This window comes from Tauraco erythrolophus, chromosome 1 (assembly GCF_009769465.1).
Source record: "Tauraco erythrolophus isolate bTauEry1 chromosome 1, bTauEry1.pri, whole genome shotgun sequence".
NCBI lineage: Eukaryota > Metazoa > Chordata > Aves > Musophagiformes > Musophagidae > Tauraco > Tauraco erythrolophus.
Window position 1 is genome coordinate 75035134 of NC_141465.1, and position 15842 is coordinate 75050975.

Genomic DNA, 15842 nt, shown 5'->3' on the forward strand with positions numbered 1-15842 from the left:
AAGAGCAGCAAAGCAGAAAGCTCATCCGGTCCTGACTGCCTTGCTGCATCCCATTCTGGGATGCTGAACACGTTTGGTCAGAACACGTTGCCGGAGCCCTGTGCCTTTCACCCAGCACCTCCAGGCATTCAGCAGATCTAGGAAGATGCCAATGACAATTTCAGCAGTAACATCACTTCCGAATTTTGTGTGCTGAGGTTTCAGCATTAAAGTGGGAGTTTCAGCATGGGGATTTTTCATGAACATATTGTGCGAACAGGGTGTTATAATTGGTGTATCTAATTTAAACACACTCAGCATAAAATTTTATATATATATGTGAATGTGTGTGTGAAAATCAAAGAGCTTTTTAAAGCCTAGTTAGATTTACTTGCCTCCAGAATATTTTTATTCTGAGGACAGTGCTTGAGGTAATTCCAAATGGGAAGTAACTACGAAATAGAATAAAAATGAAAAATTACCTTTTCATTATATCTGATCCTATGTAAATGGATTTTTAACAAGTGGCAGGAAAGATAAGTGTCGAATACATTTTATTAACAAATGAAAAGTACAATAATGGTTCCAAACTGAATTTTAAGTACTACGTAAAATACATTAAATCCTTCTTTTCATCATAGAGGGAAGATAGTCGAAAGTTCACAAAAATCAAGTTGGTCCTCCATTCCTGGGCCATATGCAGAGCATTTAAAGTAGCATTATTTCAAAAGTAGTAAACTTTACAGAGGACATGTCCATTTCTAGAAAAGAACCTGTCCTTTCAAGACTGGAAAACATGGTCATCTGGAAAACTGCTTGTGCCAGACTCTTTCCTTTTTTAATAACTAAGAAAGTTTTGAAAGTCTCCTAAAGGCTGTAGCTTCCACTTTTTTTTTTCCTACTTCTTACCTCATCTATCACCTTTTTTAAAAACAGTATCAGTGAATCACAAATTCTGGCTTATATGTTTGATGCCCAATGGTGATATAAACACCAAAGTATTACTCCAGAAGTTGCCAATATCTACTATGTGCAATACAGTATTATTTGTCAAGAAATCACATTAAATTCAATAGAGGTTCTCTTGGAGGAAGATTTTATTGTATAAAATAGGGACCTTTGAAAATTCTAGTCCAAGATTGTATTCAAAGCACGCACTTTTCAAGAAGGAGAGATGGGAGTCAGATTTGCTATGAATGTGTGAATAGCAGTAACAAAAATATAAATATAAGCTTCTGCTGCTTCATTTATATCACCAGGGAAGAAAATGCTTACCTAGCTTTTACATTACCAGGAGCTCATCTAATCTTTATTTTTTGTTTTATTTGGTTGATACCTAAGAAAAATGCAAGTGCTTCTCAGGGCACATAGGTGATTCTAGATGCTCCATCCTCTGAATTAAGGGACAGTCTTGTAGCTCTTTGGAAGGAAGGAGAGGGCTTGTGAAGCATTACTTGTTATTTTGATGGTGACTGGATCCTTGAAAATCCATGCTATGTTTGCCTTTGAGTCCTTCTGTGTCACATAAGTCTTCATTGACTTTTCTGAACTGTCTTAGGCCCATAGGAGCTTGTGGATCTGCACACTTGTGTACACATTGTGCATAAGCTTTGTGTGCTTATATAAAGTAGAGGCCTGACCTTTGCATGAGATTTAATTTCTTGTTCAGTCATTAAAAAAAGCTAGCTGCTTGAAAGGATGAATTCACGATATTTTTACTGAGATTTTTAGGTACCTGAGTGTCAGTCAGTTATTTTCCACTTAGAATTCAGAAGACTTCTCTTTATAGTTCCTGAAGAATGGATCAGGCACTCTTTTTAAAACATGACAGAAGACGAGGAAGCCTGCACAGTTTTCCTGCATAATACCCAATGAGTGGGAGCACTATTTCAGAACTAAGGGCAAATTCTTACCCATATCTCCCAATTTAAAGAGGCAATCCATCACTACAAGAACACAGAGAGAACCATCCCCATCTCTTGCAAAAAGGAATAGCAGAACACAGGAATCTAGCCCTGGCTAAAATTTCATCAGCAGACTCGTGTGGGAGAAAGGGCAGCCAGTAACACCAACACTACTTTTGTTTTCATCTAGTCCAGCCAAGAAGGTTTCTGAACAGCCTCTGTGTCTTCCTAGCTACCACTCATATATGTTTGCCTTTTCGTATCCTTTGGTTAAATTTGCTTTCTGTGCGAATCTCTATACTGGAGAAATACTGTAAAACTGCAATGAATCTAAAACTCAGGCCATCTGTGTCAAATTAAATGTACTGCCTCTGGTTCAAAACAAACAAACCACAAAAAGGCAATTTGTGCAAAGACAAAGTCTTTCCTGTTTAAAGAAATATACTGGATTCCGACCTCAGCTACAGCTCTGAGTTTTTTCTCAACTTTGGTTACATTTTCTCAGTCCTAAGGATATTCGATTGTAGAAATTGGTCGACTATGTGGGCTGCAAATACTCAAATGCAAGTTTTATTAATTGCCTTCTCACAGAATATAACAAAGCCCAGTTACTGTTTGAACGAAAGTACAAGTTATCTGGGAGATGGCAGATGCATATACACAACAGTGAAACTGAAGAGCATAATTATCTGCTGTCATGCAGTTCATAGCTATCACCAAATTGTAGAATCATAGAAAAGTCTAGGTTGGAAGGGACTTCTGGAGACCATCTGGTCCAAGCTGCTGTTGAAAGGAGGCCATTATATGAGATTACCCAGAGTCCTATCAGGCCAATCTTGAATATTTCCGGTGATAAAAATTCTGTAGCTTCTCTGTACAACTGATTGCAATTATTGTCTTAATAGTGAAGAATTGCTTTGTTCTATCTAGACAGATTTTTCCGTGAAGCAAATGATGCTCTTTGCCTCCTGTCGTGTGACCAAGTGTCCTTGCAAAGAGTGTGCCTGTATATTCTCTAGAACTACCGTATAGAGATCTCTGTGACCTGTCCACAGACTCTCTCCAGTTTTCCAATCTGGAAACAAATTGATTATGTGGAGATCAGATCAAGTGTACAGCTTCATACATATTTAGCTGAATATATTTAATGAAACAAATCCACATGATAATGGTGTTTATAATAAAAGCACTGGAAACAGAAGAAAGTACAGTGCACTGTGGTTGAGGTTTGCTTAGCTTGCCCTATGAGTAAGACCAAGAATAATGCATTCATTATCACTTTTGGTACTTATGTTAGGGTATTTTTAGGAAGATTTATCTGGTGTCTCATCTGAATTGTATTCCATGTCGTAGATAAAGCATTCTTGTCCTAGCTACACTGTTCACGAGTAGATCATCCTTTTTGTCTTTGTAGAGATCTTTTATATGTTAGAAGATATTATTATATTGATATATGCCAGCAAAGTATGCCTTTACAAGAACAGCCATAGACACTGCAGCATACCTAAAAAGAAGGAAACACAGGTTTGCATTGCCACGACCCACAGAAACAACACACAAACTGATGCACAAGCACCTGCATCATGATCTGTGACAAATACTATTCAGCATCTAGACCTAACTGCTTCCACCTCAAGCAGCACTCCCAAATTCAGAGGGAACACATAGGTTGGTTTTGGAGTCTGGAGTTAAGTTCACATAGCATAGGTATATTTCCTACCATGCACATGAAACTAAATAGTAAGTCAAGTTGAATATGCCTTATGTCGACACCAGTTTAGTGGTGATCTATCCCATGTAATACCCCAGACAGGGCATACAGCAGCATGTACAAATCACATGGAATGAAGGTTTTGCATCTATGGATTAAATTCCAGTCTTCCTATGTGTTTGTGTTAAGAGGGCCTTGGTCAAAGTTAAACTCTGAGCAGGGACACAAAGATTCTCTGCAGATTGAGTATTTTATCCGTGTGACCTCACTGCTCTTCAGCATTTTATATACCTCTCACTGTCTGTATCCTGATAGGAAGTCAAGGTGATGACTTCCTCGGTCAATCACAGTCTGGTTCTCTGAGTGTCTTCAGCTCTTTTTTAAGTAAATGGGAGCTGCCTGTGGTGAGAACCTTTGAAAGTCTGTTCGCAATTATCATTTCCCAGATTGGCTCTATTTTTCTGTGAACGCAGCAGAGCAGATGAAGTTGTGCGTCTCGGCTACATGTAGGTAAGCACCATTTACAAAGCTACCTCCAGGAATCTTCCTTTGTGCAGGGTCTGGAATAGCTAAGCAAACATTTACAGTCTCTGAATTGTCTTGCAATGGTACTTCCTTGCTTCCTGCACAGAAGCACCCTTTCAGGTTGTAATGAATTTTACTGAGTCTTGAAGATGAACACGTTGTACCTAGTCAGTATTGGATGATTATGTTTGTACAAGAGCAGAATTCATACATCTTGTGCTTTTGTTCACTTGAAAATATTATAGTTGCTTATTGTCCATCAAATATACAATTCATCACAAATAATGATGCCTAGTTTAAGTGAAGTCTCAAGCAGTTTCCTCTGATGAAATGGAGCATGTAATGCATTTTTTATTATAATGGATATTCTTTTGTGACTCAACAACCTTTGTATGGAAACAAAAATATTTCTGCTACTTTTCTCAAAATAAAAATAATGAGTATGAAAATAGTAAAGCTGCATTTATATGTGAAAAAGCTATTAAAAGAATAGTTATACATGTTAGCATTAGATTTCTGTTTCATTTCCATTAACTATTCTGAACTATCCATCCAAAAAGGTACCTACCCCTGAACTGTTTTAAAATAAGGGTGGAGTTTATCTTATCTAAGATAAGCCATTTTATCTTATCTAAACTAGAGCATCTTCTCTAAGCTAATGATTTAGACAATCTATATCAAGAGAGAGAGCTGTCCAGGACCTGCTCTCTGTCCCTAAAGACCCCTAAAGACCCTATGGCTGGCCGGCATAGCCTGGCTTATACACACAGTTCAGTTATTTTCCCTTTCCATACTGCCCACTGGGAATGTCCCCAGCTGCAGTAAGCCCCACACTGTGCTCAGGCATGATCAGGGAGAGCACTAGCTGGCCAAGACCAAAACTGTGCAAGTGGCCTTGCTAACTGTGTCACAGAAGGGACAATCTTATTCCAGTTCTTAGGCCTATACCCCAGTACCTTACTGATATAGGTGTAGCCATATACTGTCTCTGCATTCAACGAAGGAGTCGAATGTCACTCTAAGGTGATATTCCATCTGGCTTGTCTTACTTATGTGTTAGTATGGGATGAGTCAGTATCTGGAGATACCTTTTTCACTTAAACATAGGAAATGCCCAGATGATTATATGATAACTGGCGGATGAAGTTGCCAAGCCACTGGCCATTGTATTTGAGAAGTCGTGGCGGTCTGGCGAGGTCCCCGATGACTGGAAGAGAGGGAACATAACCCCCATTTTTAAAAAGGGGAACAAGGAGAACCCGGGCAACTACAGGCCGGTCAGCCTCACCTCTGTGCCTGGCAAGGTCATGGAGCAGATTCTCCTGGGAACCATGCTAAGGCACATGGAGAGCAAGGAGGTGGTGGGTGACAGCCAACATGGCTTCACCAAAGGCAGATCGTGCCTGACCAACTTGGTGGCCTTTTATGATGGGGTGACAACATCGGTGGACAAGGGTCGACCAACGGATGTCATCTACCTGGACTTGTGCAAAGCTTTTGACACTGTCCCGCACGACATTCTTCTCTCTAAACTAGAGAGGCATGGGTTTGATGGATGGACCACTCGGTGGATAAGGAATTGGCTCAATGGCCGTACTCAGAGAGTAGTGGTCAACGGCTCGATGTCCATGTGGAGACCGGTCACGAGTGGCGTCCCTCAGGGGTCCGTGTTGGGCCCGGCCCTCTTCAACATCTTTGTCGGTGACGTGGACAGTGGCATGGAGTGCACCCTCAGCAAGTTCGCCGATGACACCAAGCTGTGTGGTGCCGTCGACACGCTGGAAGGGAGGGATGCCATCCAGAGGGACCTCGACAGGCTGGAGAGGTGGGCCCGTACCAACCTCATGAAGTTTAACCAGGCCAAGTGCAAGGTCCTACATCTGGGTCATGGCAATCCCAGGCACAAATACAGACTGGGCGGAGAATGGATCGAGAGCAGCCCTGAGGAGAAGGACTTGGGAGTACTGGTGGACGAGAAGCTCAATATGAGCCGGCAATGTGCTCTTGCGGCCCAGAAGGCCAACCGCATCCTGGGCTGCATCAAGAGGAGCGTGGCCAGCAGGTCAAGGGAGGTGATTCTCCCCCTCTACTCTGCCCTCGTGAGACCTTACTTGGAGTATTGCGTCCAGTTCTGGAGTCCCCAACATAAGAAGGACATGGACCAGTTGGAGAGGGTCCAGAGGAGGGCCACGAAGATGATAAGAGGGCTGGAGCACCTTTCCTATGAGGACAGGCTGAAAGAGTTGGGGCTGTTCAGCCTGGAGAAGAGGAGGCTCCGGGGTGACCTTATAGCGGTCTTCCAGTACCTCAAGGGGGCCTACAAGAAAGATGGGGAGAGGCTGTTCAGGAGGGCCAGTTGTGATAGGACAAGGGGTAATGGTTTTAAAATAGAGGGAGGTAGATTCAGGTTGGATATTAGGAAAAAATTTTTTACCATGAGAGTTGTAGAACACTGGAACAGGTTGCCCAGAGAGGTGGTGGATGCTCCATCCCTGGAGACGTTCAAGGCCCGGTTGGATGAGGCCCTGAGCAACCTGATCTAGTTGGAGATATCCCTGTTCCTTGCAGGGGGGTTGGACTAGATGACCTTTGAAGGTCCCTTCCAGCCCTAACCATTCTATGATTCTATGATTCTATGATTCTATGATATACTTCACATTTGGACAACTATAATTAACTGAGATGAATACCATCATAGATGCTATGGCCTAGATTCATCCTGCCTAACACTGGTGGGAATCACACACATGATTTAAAGAACATACTGGATTCAAGTTCCCTACTTAGTGAATGGAAAAAAGATAAGCATATCTGAAAGATATAGCCAGCCAACAGTCTGAACTGACTTCTACAAGTGGCTCTTTGTCACTTTTGGCTATGAAGAGAGACTAAGACAACCATAACTTAATTAACTTTGGTAGGTACCTCAGTCTAAAGGCAAGAAAGTTGAATCTGGTCTGGTAAGCACTTTCCTGGGGCCCTGACTACAGACACTGACTGCACAGAATCTTGGATCTCATATTTTTAAAATGGTATATATAATTCTTGCTACTGCAGAGAGGAAGAAGATTTGGAAATGTGGCTAAAGTGTAATCAATGTAGCAATGTTTGCCTGAGTCTGTAGACAGTATGAAGTAATAGCTCTGAAAAATTAATCTTACTTATCTCAGTTAATCAAAGGGAAACTCTCTGACACACTGGATTCCTGTCCTCTATTAGATAAATGGACTAAATCTTAGCCAAATTTTGCTAGAGGAGTTTTGTACCATTTGAATTGCAATCACATCTTGTCAGCAGCGTTTGTTCCTGAAGAACTGATAGGAGCTACAATTACTGGAAGGAAGTTATTAAAAAACCCACATTTGTGAAACCTTACTCAATCTCTTATTAATTTGGAAGGCTTCATGCAAAATTGAAGAAAAAGTTATTTAAATGAGCAATTGGGAAATAGCAGTCACAGCACCAAATCGTACTACGCACAGCATATAAACCCTGTGACACAGAAGAGTTGTTTATAAAAAACCTAAATTGTATGTGCATGAGAAATATATGTGTAATCTTGTTCCTCCATCTGCCAGGAACTTTTTCAGTTTATTTTACCCTTATATTATCAACAGTGCAGTCTCTACTGTGAACGCCAGCACCACTGTAATCATATTTTTTGGTACGTTTCACTGAAAATTCCCCAAGGCAACACAGAATGTGGTTAAAATCAATTTAGATTCTGTTTTACAGTCCCTACATGGGAGAATTTTTTATTGCTTGCGATGTCCCCATTTGTTTAGGTGAGCCCGAAGGGCAAAATTCGCAACTGGTACATCTAGGCAGTTGGCTAAAAGAGGACAAGAGAGCAAAGCTCAAGCGTTAACCCCTTGCCTGCGCACGCCGCGTAACTGTTCGCTCACTGCTGGCTCTCCCCTGTAGCTCTGGCTACTTTCTCCCAGACAATACTTTGATGTAGTTCAACTCAGGTACTTGTTTTAAAGAAAGCACGGACAAAGCCTCGCCAGGTTGGACTGGAAGCCACACAGTCCCGTGATTCCATCCCACCTTCAGCCAGACTCACAAGCTCTTCTGCTTCTCAAAGCAGGCGATGTACGACCCAGATGTCATCCTGTGGAAGTGCTGCTCAGGGGAATTGCGCATAAAAGCTCTCATGTTGTTTCAGATGTCTTGAAGAACTGGAAAACGTGTAGAAAATTAACTATTGTAATTATGTCTCAGGGCCACCACACAGTACCTAGAAGAACCTAGAGCCAAATATTGTGAACTATGGTTGAAGTTAGCAGGTACCATCTGACACTAAGCAAGGCGTTAGGCCCTTGGCAGTCTTTTGTATAGCACTATAGACATGCTAATAAGATCTATACATCATAAATACTGGCTTTTAACAGTGTTGCTTTTACCCAAATTCAATTTGTCAAATGTTTTTACCTTTATTTCCAGATTGTTTTTTGCCTTCCTATTTTCATGGTGCAGTTCATAAAATGCAGGTGTAAATAATAGTAACTGAACAGCCGATTTGTGTTGAACTTTAAATCAAACACAGGTACAAAAATGTTGATACAATTGGATGCCAAAGCTGAATGTGGGCTGTGAAAGCTTACCCATATGCATGTCTTCTTTTAGTTTAGCTCATTCATGTCCAAAAATTTATCATGTGTATACGATCTCAGAATAACAGAAAGGAAAAAAGTGGCTCATTTAATCTGCCTTTCTGATTTTTAATTGTTTAATTTACATGCCATTTAATGCTAATTACTTGGATTTTATTCAAAGCTCCTTTTGACAAGCCAAAGGTGATGGTAAATGTGAGAATTTGGATAAGCAAAAAATTCTGGAAAGCTGTTGGATGGGTGTTGCTATCAGTTTGTGATGTCCTTCATCCCTGTGCACTTTCGTGCTCAAAGTGTTTGGTGTTGGAGCACACAGCGTATCCTGCTAGGAGTGTAACACAGGTATTATATAGTCACTTATTCTTCAAATACAGCCCCTAAAGGAGATTTGTGGTGAAAGATGTTGATTTATAGCACTGCACTATAACGTACCAAACAATATTAATTTAAAACTATCCTGTAGTGAGACCCCCTGAACTTTCTTCAAAGGTTTGAACTTTTCAGTCACCATGAGATTATTCTGGGCAGCTGGCCAGTTCCTAAATAAACTGTGTGTACATCAGTAGCAAAGCTTTTACTTTTGGACATGATTGATCTTGCCCTGTTATGAAAACTGTCAACTAAAATGAAAGAGTTAGAGCATTGCAGTAAATTTTTCATAATCATTTAATTTCATTGAAATATTTGCAGAGCGTTTAAGTGAATTTCACATACACTTACCTCACAGGCCATATGAAAACTGGACATTTTTCACACTTTACATTTTGCGCATTGCTGGCTCCTCTTCCATGGTCAGAATTGAATGAATAGAGAACAAAAGAAAAAGTTAGGAAGGGTAGGTCTTAGTCCTTTGGTTATGGTTAACTCTGTTTTTCCTTTGGCATGTTCTCACCAAAGTGTCAATGTCTTAGAGACTCAATGACTGTGTTGAATTTGAGCTTTCGATTTGCTTTGCCAAGAACATTACTTTCGAGGATGTCTCTGTCTGTAAATGCAAATTGGTTATATTAAGAGATACCTTAGTTAGCCCTTTGAACTGTTGAAGTGATCTCGTTCATATCACCAGAACCCGGAGCACTTCCACCTTGCAGGCTGTCAGCTCCCACCTGAGTCCGTAATGAGACCTCTGCGTGTGCAGACACTTCTCACATCCTGCTTCTGTGCTAGGGGATGTGGGCTGGAGGGCAGGCGTGACACTGCCCTGCGACTGCCTGAAGATCTGAAGTTCACTGTGGCGTGTCTCTTCTGGTGGGTGTAGGGAGAGACTGTGGGAATGCAGCTTTTCTAATCAGGTCCTGCTGGCTTGTCTCACTCCAATGCTTTAATGCTTTTTCGGCAGCTCCAGTTACTGCTATCAAAGAAGTTGCAGAATGCGCTTCAAAAGAACTCACTACTTTCACCCTGACCACGCTTGCAGTGATTAATATCTGGGTGGTGCTAGTACTACAGTATTTTAAGATTAAAAAAAAGAAGAACCACCATTTGTTGCCTTACTTTCCTCTTCGGGTTCTGCATAACACTGCATGTTATGGTTTTTTTAATCTTTAAATGTCACCGCTTTAATTTCCGAAACACAATGAGAGAACTTTAGTAGCTGGCAGAGGCGGGATGGTTTGTGAACAGTCTCCGGTGTGGCTCTGTTGGTACGGTGAGACCAGTGTGGTTACGTGGGAGATGCCAGCTCCCTGCTGGGAAGGCTGCTGTCTCCAGTGGGGCAGTGATTGCTTTTCTGACCATCCCAGCACAATTGTCTGACCACAGCCAGGGTGCTTCTGCATTGAAGAGCTAAGCCTGCCCCTTTTTCTCACTAGTCACTACCCACCGTCTCTTTTATTCCCTCTGCCTCTACCTCACTCTTCCATTTTCACCACCATTCATGCTACTGTATGTATTTAGGACAACCACTTACAGGTTCTCTTCAGTTTTAAGGGCCCAAATCTTAATTACGCTAAAGCTGGTTTTAGCAATCACCTTTTTGTAAGGAAGCCTTGAAGCCACAAAGAAATTTACCGCTGAAGCTGCATTAAGTAGTACGAATGAGATCGTCCTACGTTAACAGCTGGGCTGCGCCGTGGGAGAGGGTCAGTGCAGCAGTTGCTGCTGCCGCCACAGTTGAAGAGATTTTGCTTCAGAAGAGATTCAGTCTCACACTGGGCTACGTGCCCCATCACATGTGGGCTTGAAAGCCACCGTTGATTCTGATCCTTACGTCAGTCTCAGTGCCTGGAGTGCCTTTGTGTGTAACCGAGGTGGAGCTTGGGGTTTTGTTTCCTCCAAGAAGAATCTGTTTTGCATTCACTTCAAACTGCCCTGAACCACATGGAGACATAGCCATAATACCTTTCTGGGAGAAAAAAAACCCACAGATATGCTCTGTTCACCAATAAATCTGCCTTTCTCACAGCTGTCTTTTGTATTGATCTGAGACAATTATGTGAACAGATCAGGGATAGCTTGGATTTCAGGGACCCCTATCTGAATGTGCTGTGCAAGCTACCATTGGAATGCCAAATTAAGATTTCCTCTCTGCCACTCCTCACCATTTATGTACTATTTGGATAAGTTCTTCTGATCTAGGTTCGGAGCAGGCAGTTGTGCTGTATGTATTGTGCCATTAAATATGGCCCTATAAACTCAAGCACCATGGAATAGTGGAAATAGACATAAATTCCTTCTATGGCTTTACAGGAACCGTTCCAGAAGCCACAAGAAATTTTAGCCAGGCCAGGCTGACAAAATGTTGGTGAACTGCTCCCAGTAGGCTCTTCGGAGCTGGAGATAGAGGGCCCACCCAGAGCAAATCAGACCAGTGTGCGTTTCCTTGCCAAGAGTAATAATAATAAATACAATTAAAAATCATAGATAAAATGTCTCAATAATTTATTTTGGGTTTAGCTGTTACTAGGAACACTCTGCACCATTATTACCACATTTCAATGTAGTCTTGTACCTTTAAAAGTATAAGTGTTTGTTATTCAGTAAAGAAAGTTGAAATATACAGGTTTTAAGCAACGATACAAAGTAAGATGTATGTCATGTGGAGCAACAATTACACCCTAAGTGCGTAGAGAAGAACTCAGTGAAGCTAAATGCCTCGTGCTCCCCAATATGTAATATTATCACAGCGTGAGTAATTGGAGATATTCTGTAGAAATGGTTTGGCTTTAGGTTATTTTAAAGCCTATCTTGAATCATTCCTCTGTTCAGATGGGGGTTATTGCTGTCCCCTTGCTTACCTTTTGAACTATACAGTTTTCTTCTTCCAAGCTCTCCCTGATCTGTTCTGCACTGAGCCTTCAGACAACATTGCAATCTATCATATGCTGTCTATTCTGTATAGACCGACTTCTGCGAACAGGAGTTCATAGCTGTAAGAGACATTGTCCATGCCAAAATCTACATATTTGTGCAATGATTTCTTATTAAAAAGCAAACCAGCAGAAACTGGAAACCTTTTTTCCCTCCGAAAATTACCCCTTCCCAAAGCTTTTCTACAGTACAATGTTGCAGAAAAGCCCTGTTAGATTATCCAATTCATTTCCTTGTCAGTGAGGGATTTCTTTCTGCAGTGCTCTGGTGTTTCAAGTTCTGTCTAGTCTGAACTTTAAATGATGAGGCACTTCCCTCCAGAGACCTCTCTGAACATACAGAGATTTCCCTGTAAGGGCAGTAGTCTTTTTTCTCAGCCTAAGAATTCCCTTTCTTAATTTCATACTCTCATTCCTGTATTTGGGGTACTCTATTATATTCTTGAAATAATATGTTTTCAAATATTTCTTACATAAATTTACATCATCTCACCTTTAAGTTGTGGTCGATGTAGTATAAATATTGGCCTCCTTTCGTCTTTTTTCCTTTTTTCTCCCTTGTCCTAGTTGGTTTATGTACCTCTCCCCTGCTTTTCATGACCCTCTTCTGCACTGTTTGGGCTTGTCAGTTTGAGACTGATAAAATGGAATTTAGAAGTGAGTGCATACCCAAGTATGGTCTCTTCAAAGCCTTATGGAGAGGAGCTGTGGACTTCTGTATCATTTTCTACAACTGTGTAATGTCTAACCAATAGAGATTGGTTGTGAACATAGCCTTTGGCTGGCAATGCCCAATTTGGCCTTTTGATGCTGTATTGAAGTACAAGTTCTTCTTTAGTTTCTGCTCCTATTCTTGCTCTAGAATTATTTCAGTCTGTTATTTCCTGCCCCTATTTCTAAATCTGTCCTTTTCCTTGTCCTCTGTGGTATTTGCAACTCTTCACATTTTAATATCAAGTGAATTTCATTAATGTCATAATTTCTTCCTTTTAAGGATCATTAGTGAAGCAATTAAATAGGACTGGATACAATAGAGATTTATGCAATATTCCACTTCTATTCTGACTCGGTGTTTTACCATTAATCATGAGGCTTTTTGTAGCTCTTCAAAGAGTTTTCAGTCCACATGATAACTTACATCCAACCAAATATGAATTGATTTTCAGTTTAAGCTGTACTATGGCTGGAAGTGCTGGTGTTGCTGATAGCATGACAGTGCAGCAGAGCAGTTGCTCTTCTACAGCATGCTGTGGGAGCGTGCATTTCACTAGGCAGTGCAAATGAGAGTTAAAGCTCCATTCGACTTCCTGGGCAATTCCTCCTGGTAAAAATCGATAGCTGATATCTATCAGCAGTATTCCCTGCAGGTGCTGATGGTGGAAATCTGTTTTAAAACATAAGCTTCTAAACCTGTGCTCACAAGCAGATGGGAGAAAGAGAATTGAAATAATCTCAGTTAGATGTAAGCTTACTGAAATAATATGCAGTACGCATATCATTTAAAATAAATGTAAACATGAATTTCACTGATTCTTTTTGACTTGGTATTTTGTTGCAATGACACAACTGAATTGCTACATAAGGTAATTAGAATTCAGGAATATCTCCATATCATATCTTTTTTATCTTAGATCATTAGATGTGATCATCTGTCCACATAAATAGATGTATCTGCCTTTTCTGTACTTAGATGTGTGTTATTCCATGGTATAACTGTTTATGGATACTTAAAAATGCAACATTTGTTATGTGATTTGCTGCAGCTCAGTATCAGAATTGCTGATGTAGATGGATTCTTTTGAGTCCTTTGTTACTACTTATAATACTCATCTTTTCTTGTTATTTTCATGTTCTGAGAGCTGGATTTCTTTAAAATTACTCCCTTTTAAAATGCAATGTTCTATTTGAATATTGAAGAGCTGTCAACATGTATAGAAAAATGTGCCCAATAAGAAAAGATCATGGATGTTTATTTGCTTGATAAAGTGTTAGGAATCTGTAAAAAAACCCATAGAAATAAGCATATTGAATAGGACACTAATATGCTTCGTATTTTAAAATTAAAATTATTAGCAATCCTCCCATTTTATGACTTTCAACTAAAGACATGGTATTGTTAGGTATTTATCAGCTTCTAGCACAAGCAGACCAATAAGCTCCAGGCATCAAGTTTACCCTCTATAGTCCTTTGCTGCCATCTTCTGTTTCTTTAAATGATTGCCGTTACTATTTGGATTCTGAAAAACAAGAGCAAAATTTCGCTTTCTAGCATTTTTTTCATTTCCTTGTTTTCAGCTAAAGCAAAGTGAAGCAAATGCAGATACAAAGGAGAAGCTTCCATTGCGTCTTCGCATCTTTGAAAAATTTCCAAACAGGCCACAAATGGTGAAAATCTCCAAACTTCCTTCAGATTTCACAGTTCCAAAAATAAGGTATTGAAATACTTCCCTTGCTAGTATGCTATAAACCTGTCTGGTGCCACATAGCACCCAAAATATTTAACTATTTTGCTTGTGGATTAGCAGATAGTTCAGAAAAATCAGAAGTGAAACAGAATTAACATTGGCATCAAAAGGAGGTTAACGTCTTGGGTTTACTTCATTTTTACTTTTGGAAAAAAAAATAAAATCCTTAGATTCCTTATAACTTATTCATGAAAGCAACTAGATTGATCAGAACCGACACAGGTACAGTATGATTGAAAAGTGCATTGCTGTTTCTCAGCTCCCATTTGGATGTTTAATTCTTGGCTGACATACACAACTAGCAGTCTAATGAATTCTCATGTAGCTTTTTAAAGATAAAATCAACTGACAGCAAATCATTAGAGGGGATAACACAAGCCATCCAATACCAGTTAGTCTGTGATGACCTTGTCCCCTCTTTGGATTTGCTTAGTCACCACTTTCCTGTAAAACTCACCTTAATAAAGGATCAGATCCTCAGTTGACTACTAGATCATCAGTTACAGTACAATTACTCTTGGCATGGTCCCAAAAAAAAGTTTAAAGAAATCCAAGGGCTGCGCTAGTATGTACAGGCTGCCAAGACAGCTGAATCAGCACAGGCTGGCCAAACAGGTTCTCTGGCCATGCTCATTCCAGTATCCCCACCGAGCACGTGCTGAGAGAGAGGATGGTATGAAAGATGGCTGTCATTGTTCTGGATCTCCTGAGGTTACATTTCTTTTGATTACACTCACAAGGAAGTAATACAAAGGAATCATAGAATAATGCTGGTCAGAAGGGTCAGGATGAGCAACCTTCCAAACCTCAAGGAAGCAGTCTTAGATATTTTGCTTTCAATGCCAAAATACTGTTTGGTTATATATTGAGGGCATTGTTGTCCGAGTCTTAGTCTTTTCTGGTATTTCTTTCTAGCTGTGGTTTTCCCAGCATACTCTAGACTAATATGTGAACATACTAACTACTGAAATAGACTTCAAACTATCATAGCAAATCATATCTTTTAATCTGAAGCTATTGTGCTATGTAGAACTATATCTCCAGATGAAAATTAGTTTTGACATAGTTAATTTACGCTGAAAATAGGGCAACTCTACTAAACTTAGAATACAGCAAGATAAATGTACATTTGTTGTAAGCAGAAATGCTTCTGCATTTTAAACATGGCATATGTGAGGCAGAGAACTGCTGAAGCACCTTAATACTGGCAATCAAAGCAGTTATATGAACAGATGTTGTTTGAAATCTCGAAGAAAGAATTTCTTGCAAAGAGTATGTTTCCTTTGGATTATATCAGCATTTGATTTACACTGAAGCAACAACTCACTGTTTAA

At 40.2% G+C, this 15842-nt stretch overlaps 1 protein-coding gene across 2 annotated transcripts in view; it reads left to right on the forward strand.

Moving 5' to 3' along the window:
- Positions 1–15842, forward strand: part of NALCN (sodium leak channel, non-selective) — a 253954-nt gene that overhangs the window by 171949 nt on the left and 66163 nt on the right. For both annotated transcript variants that reach the window (XM_086611009.1, XM_086611015.1), the window contains one exon: positions 14339–14475. In XM_086611009.1, coding sequence (XP_086467135.1) covers positions 14339–14475 — 137 coding nt within the window. The remainder of the gene's footprint in view (positions 1–14338; positions 14476–15842) is intronic.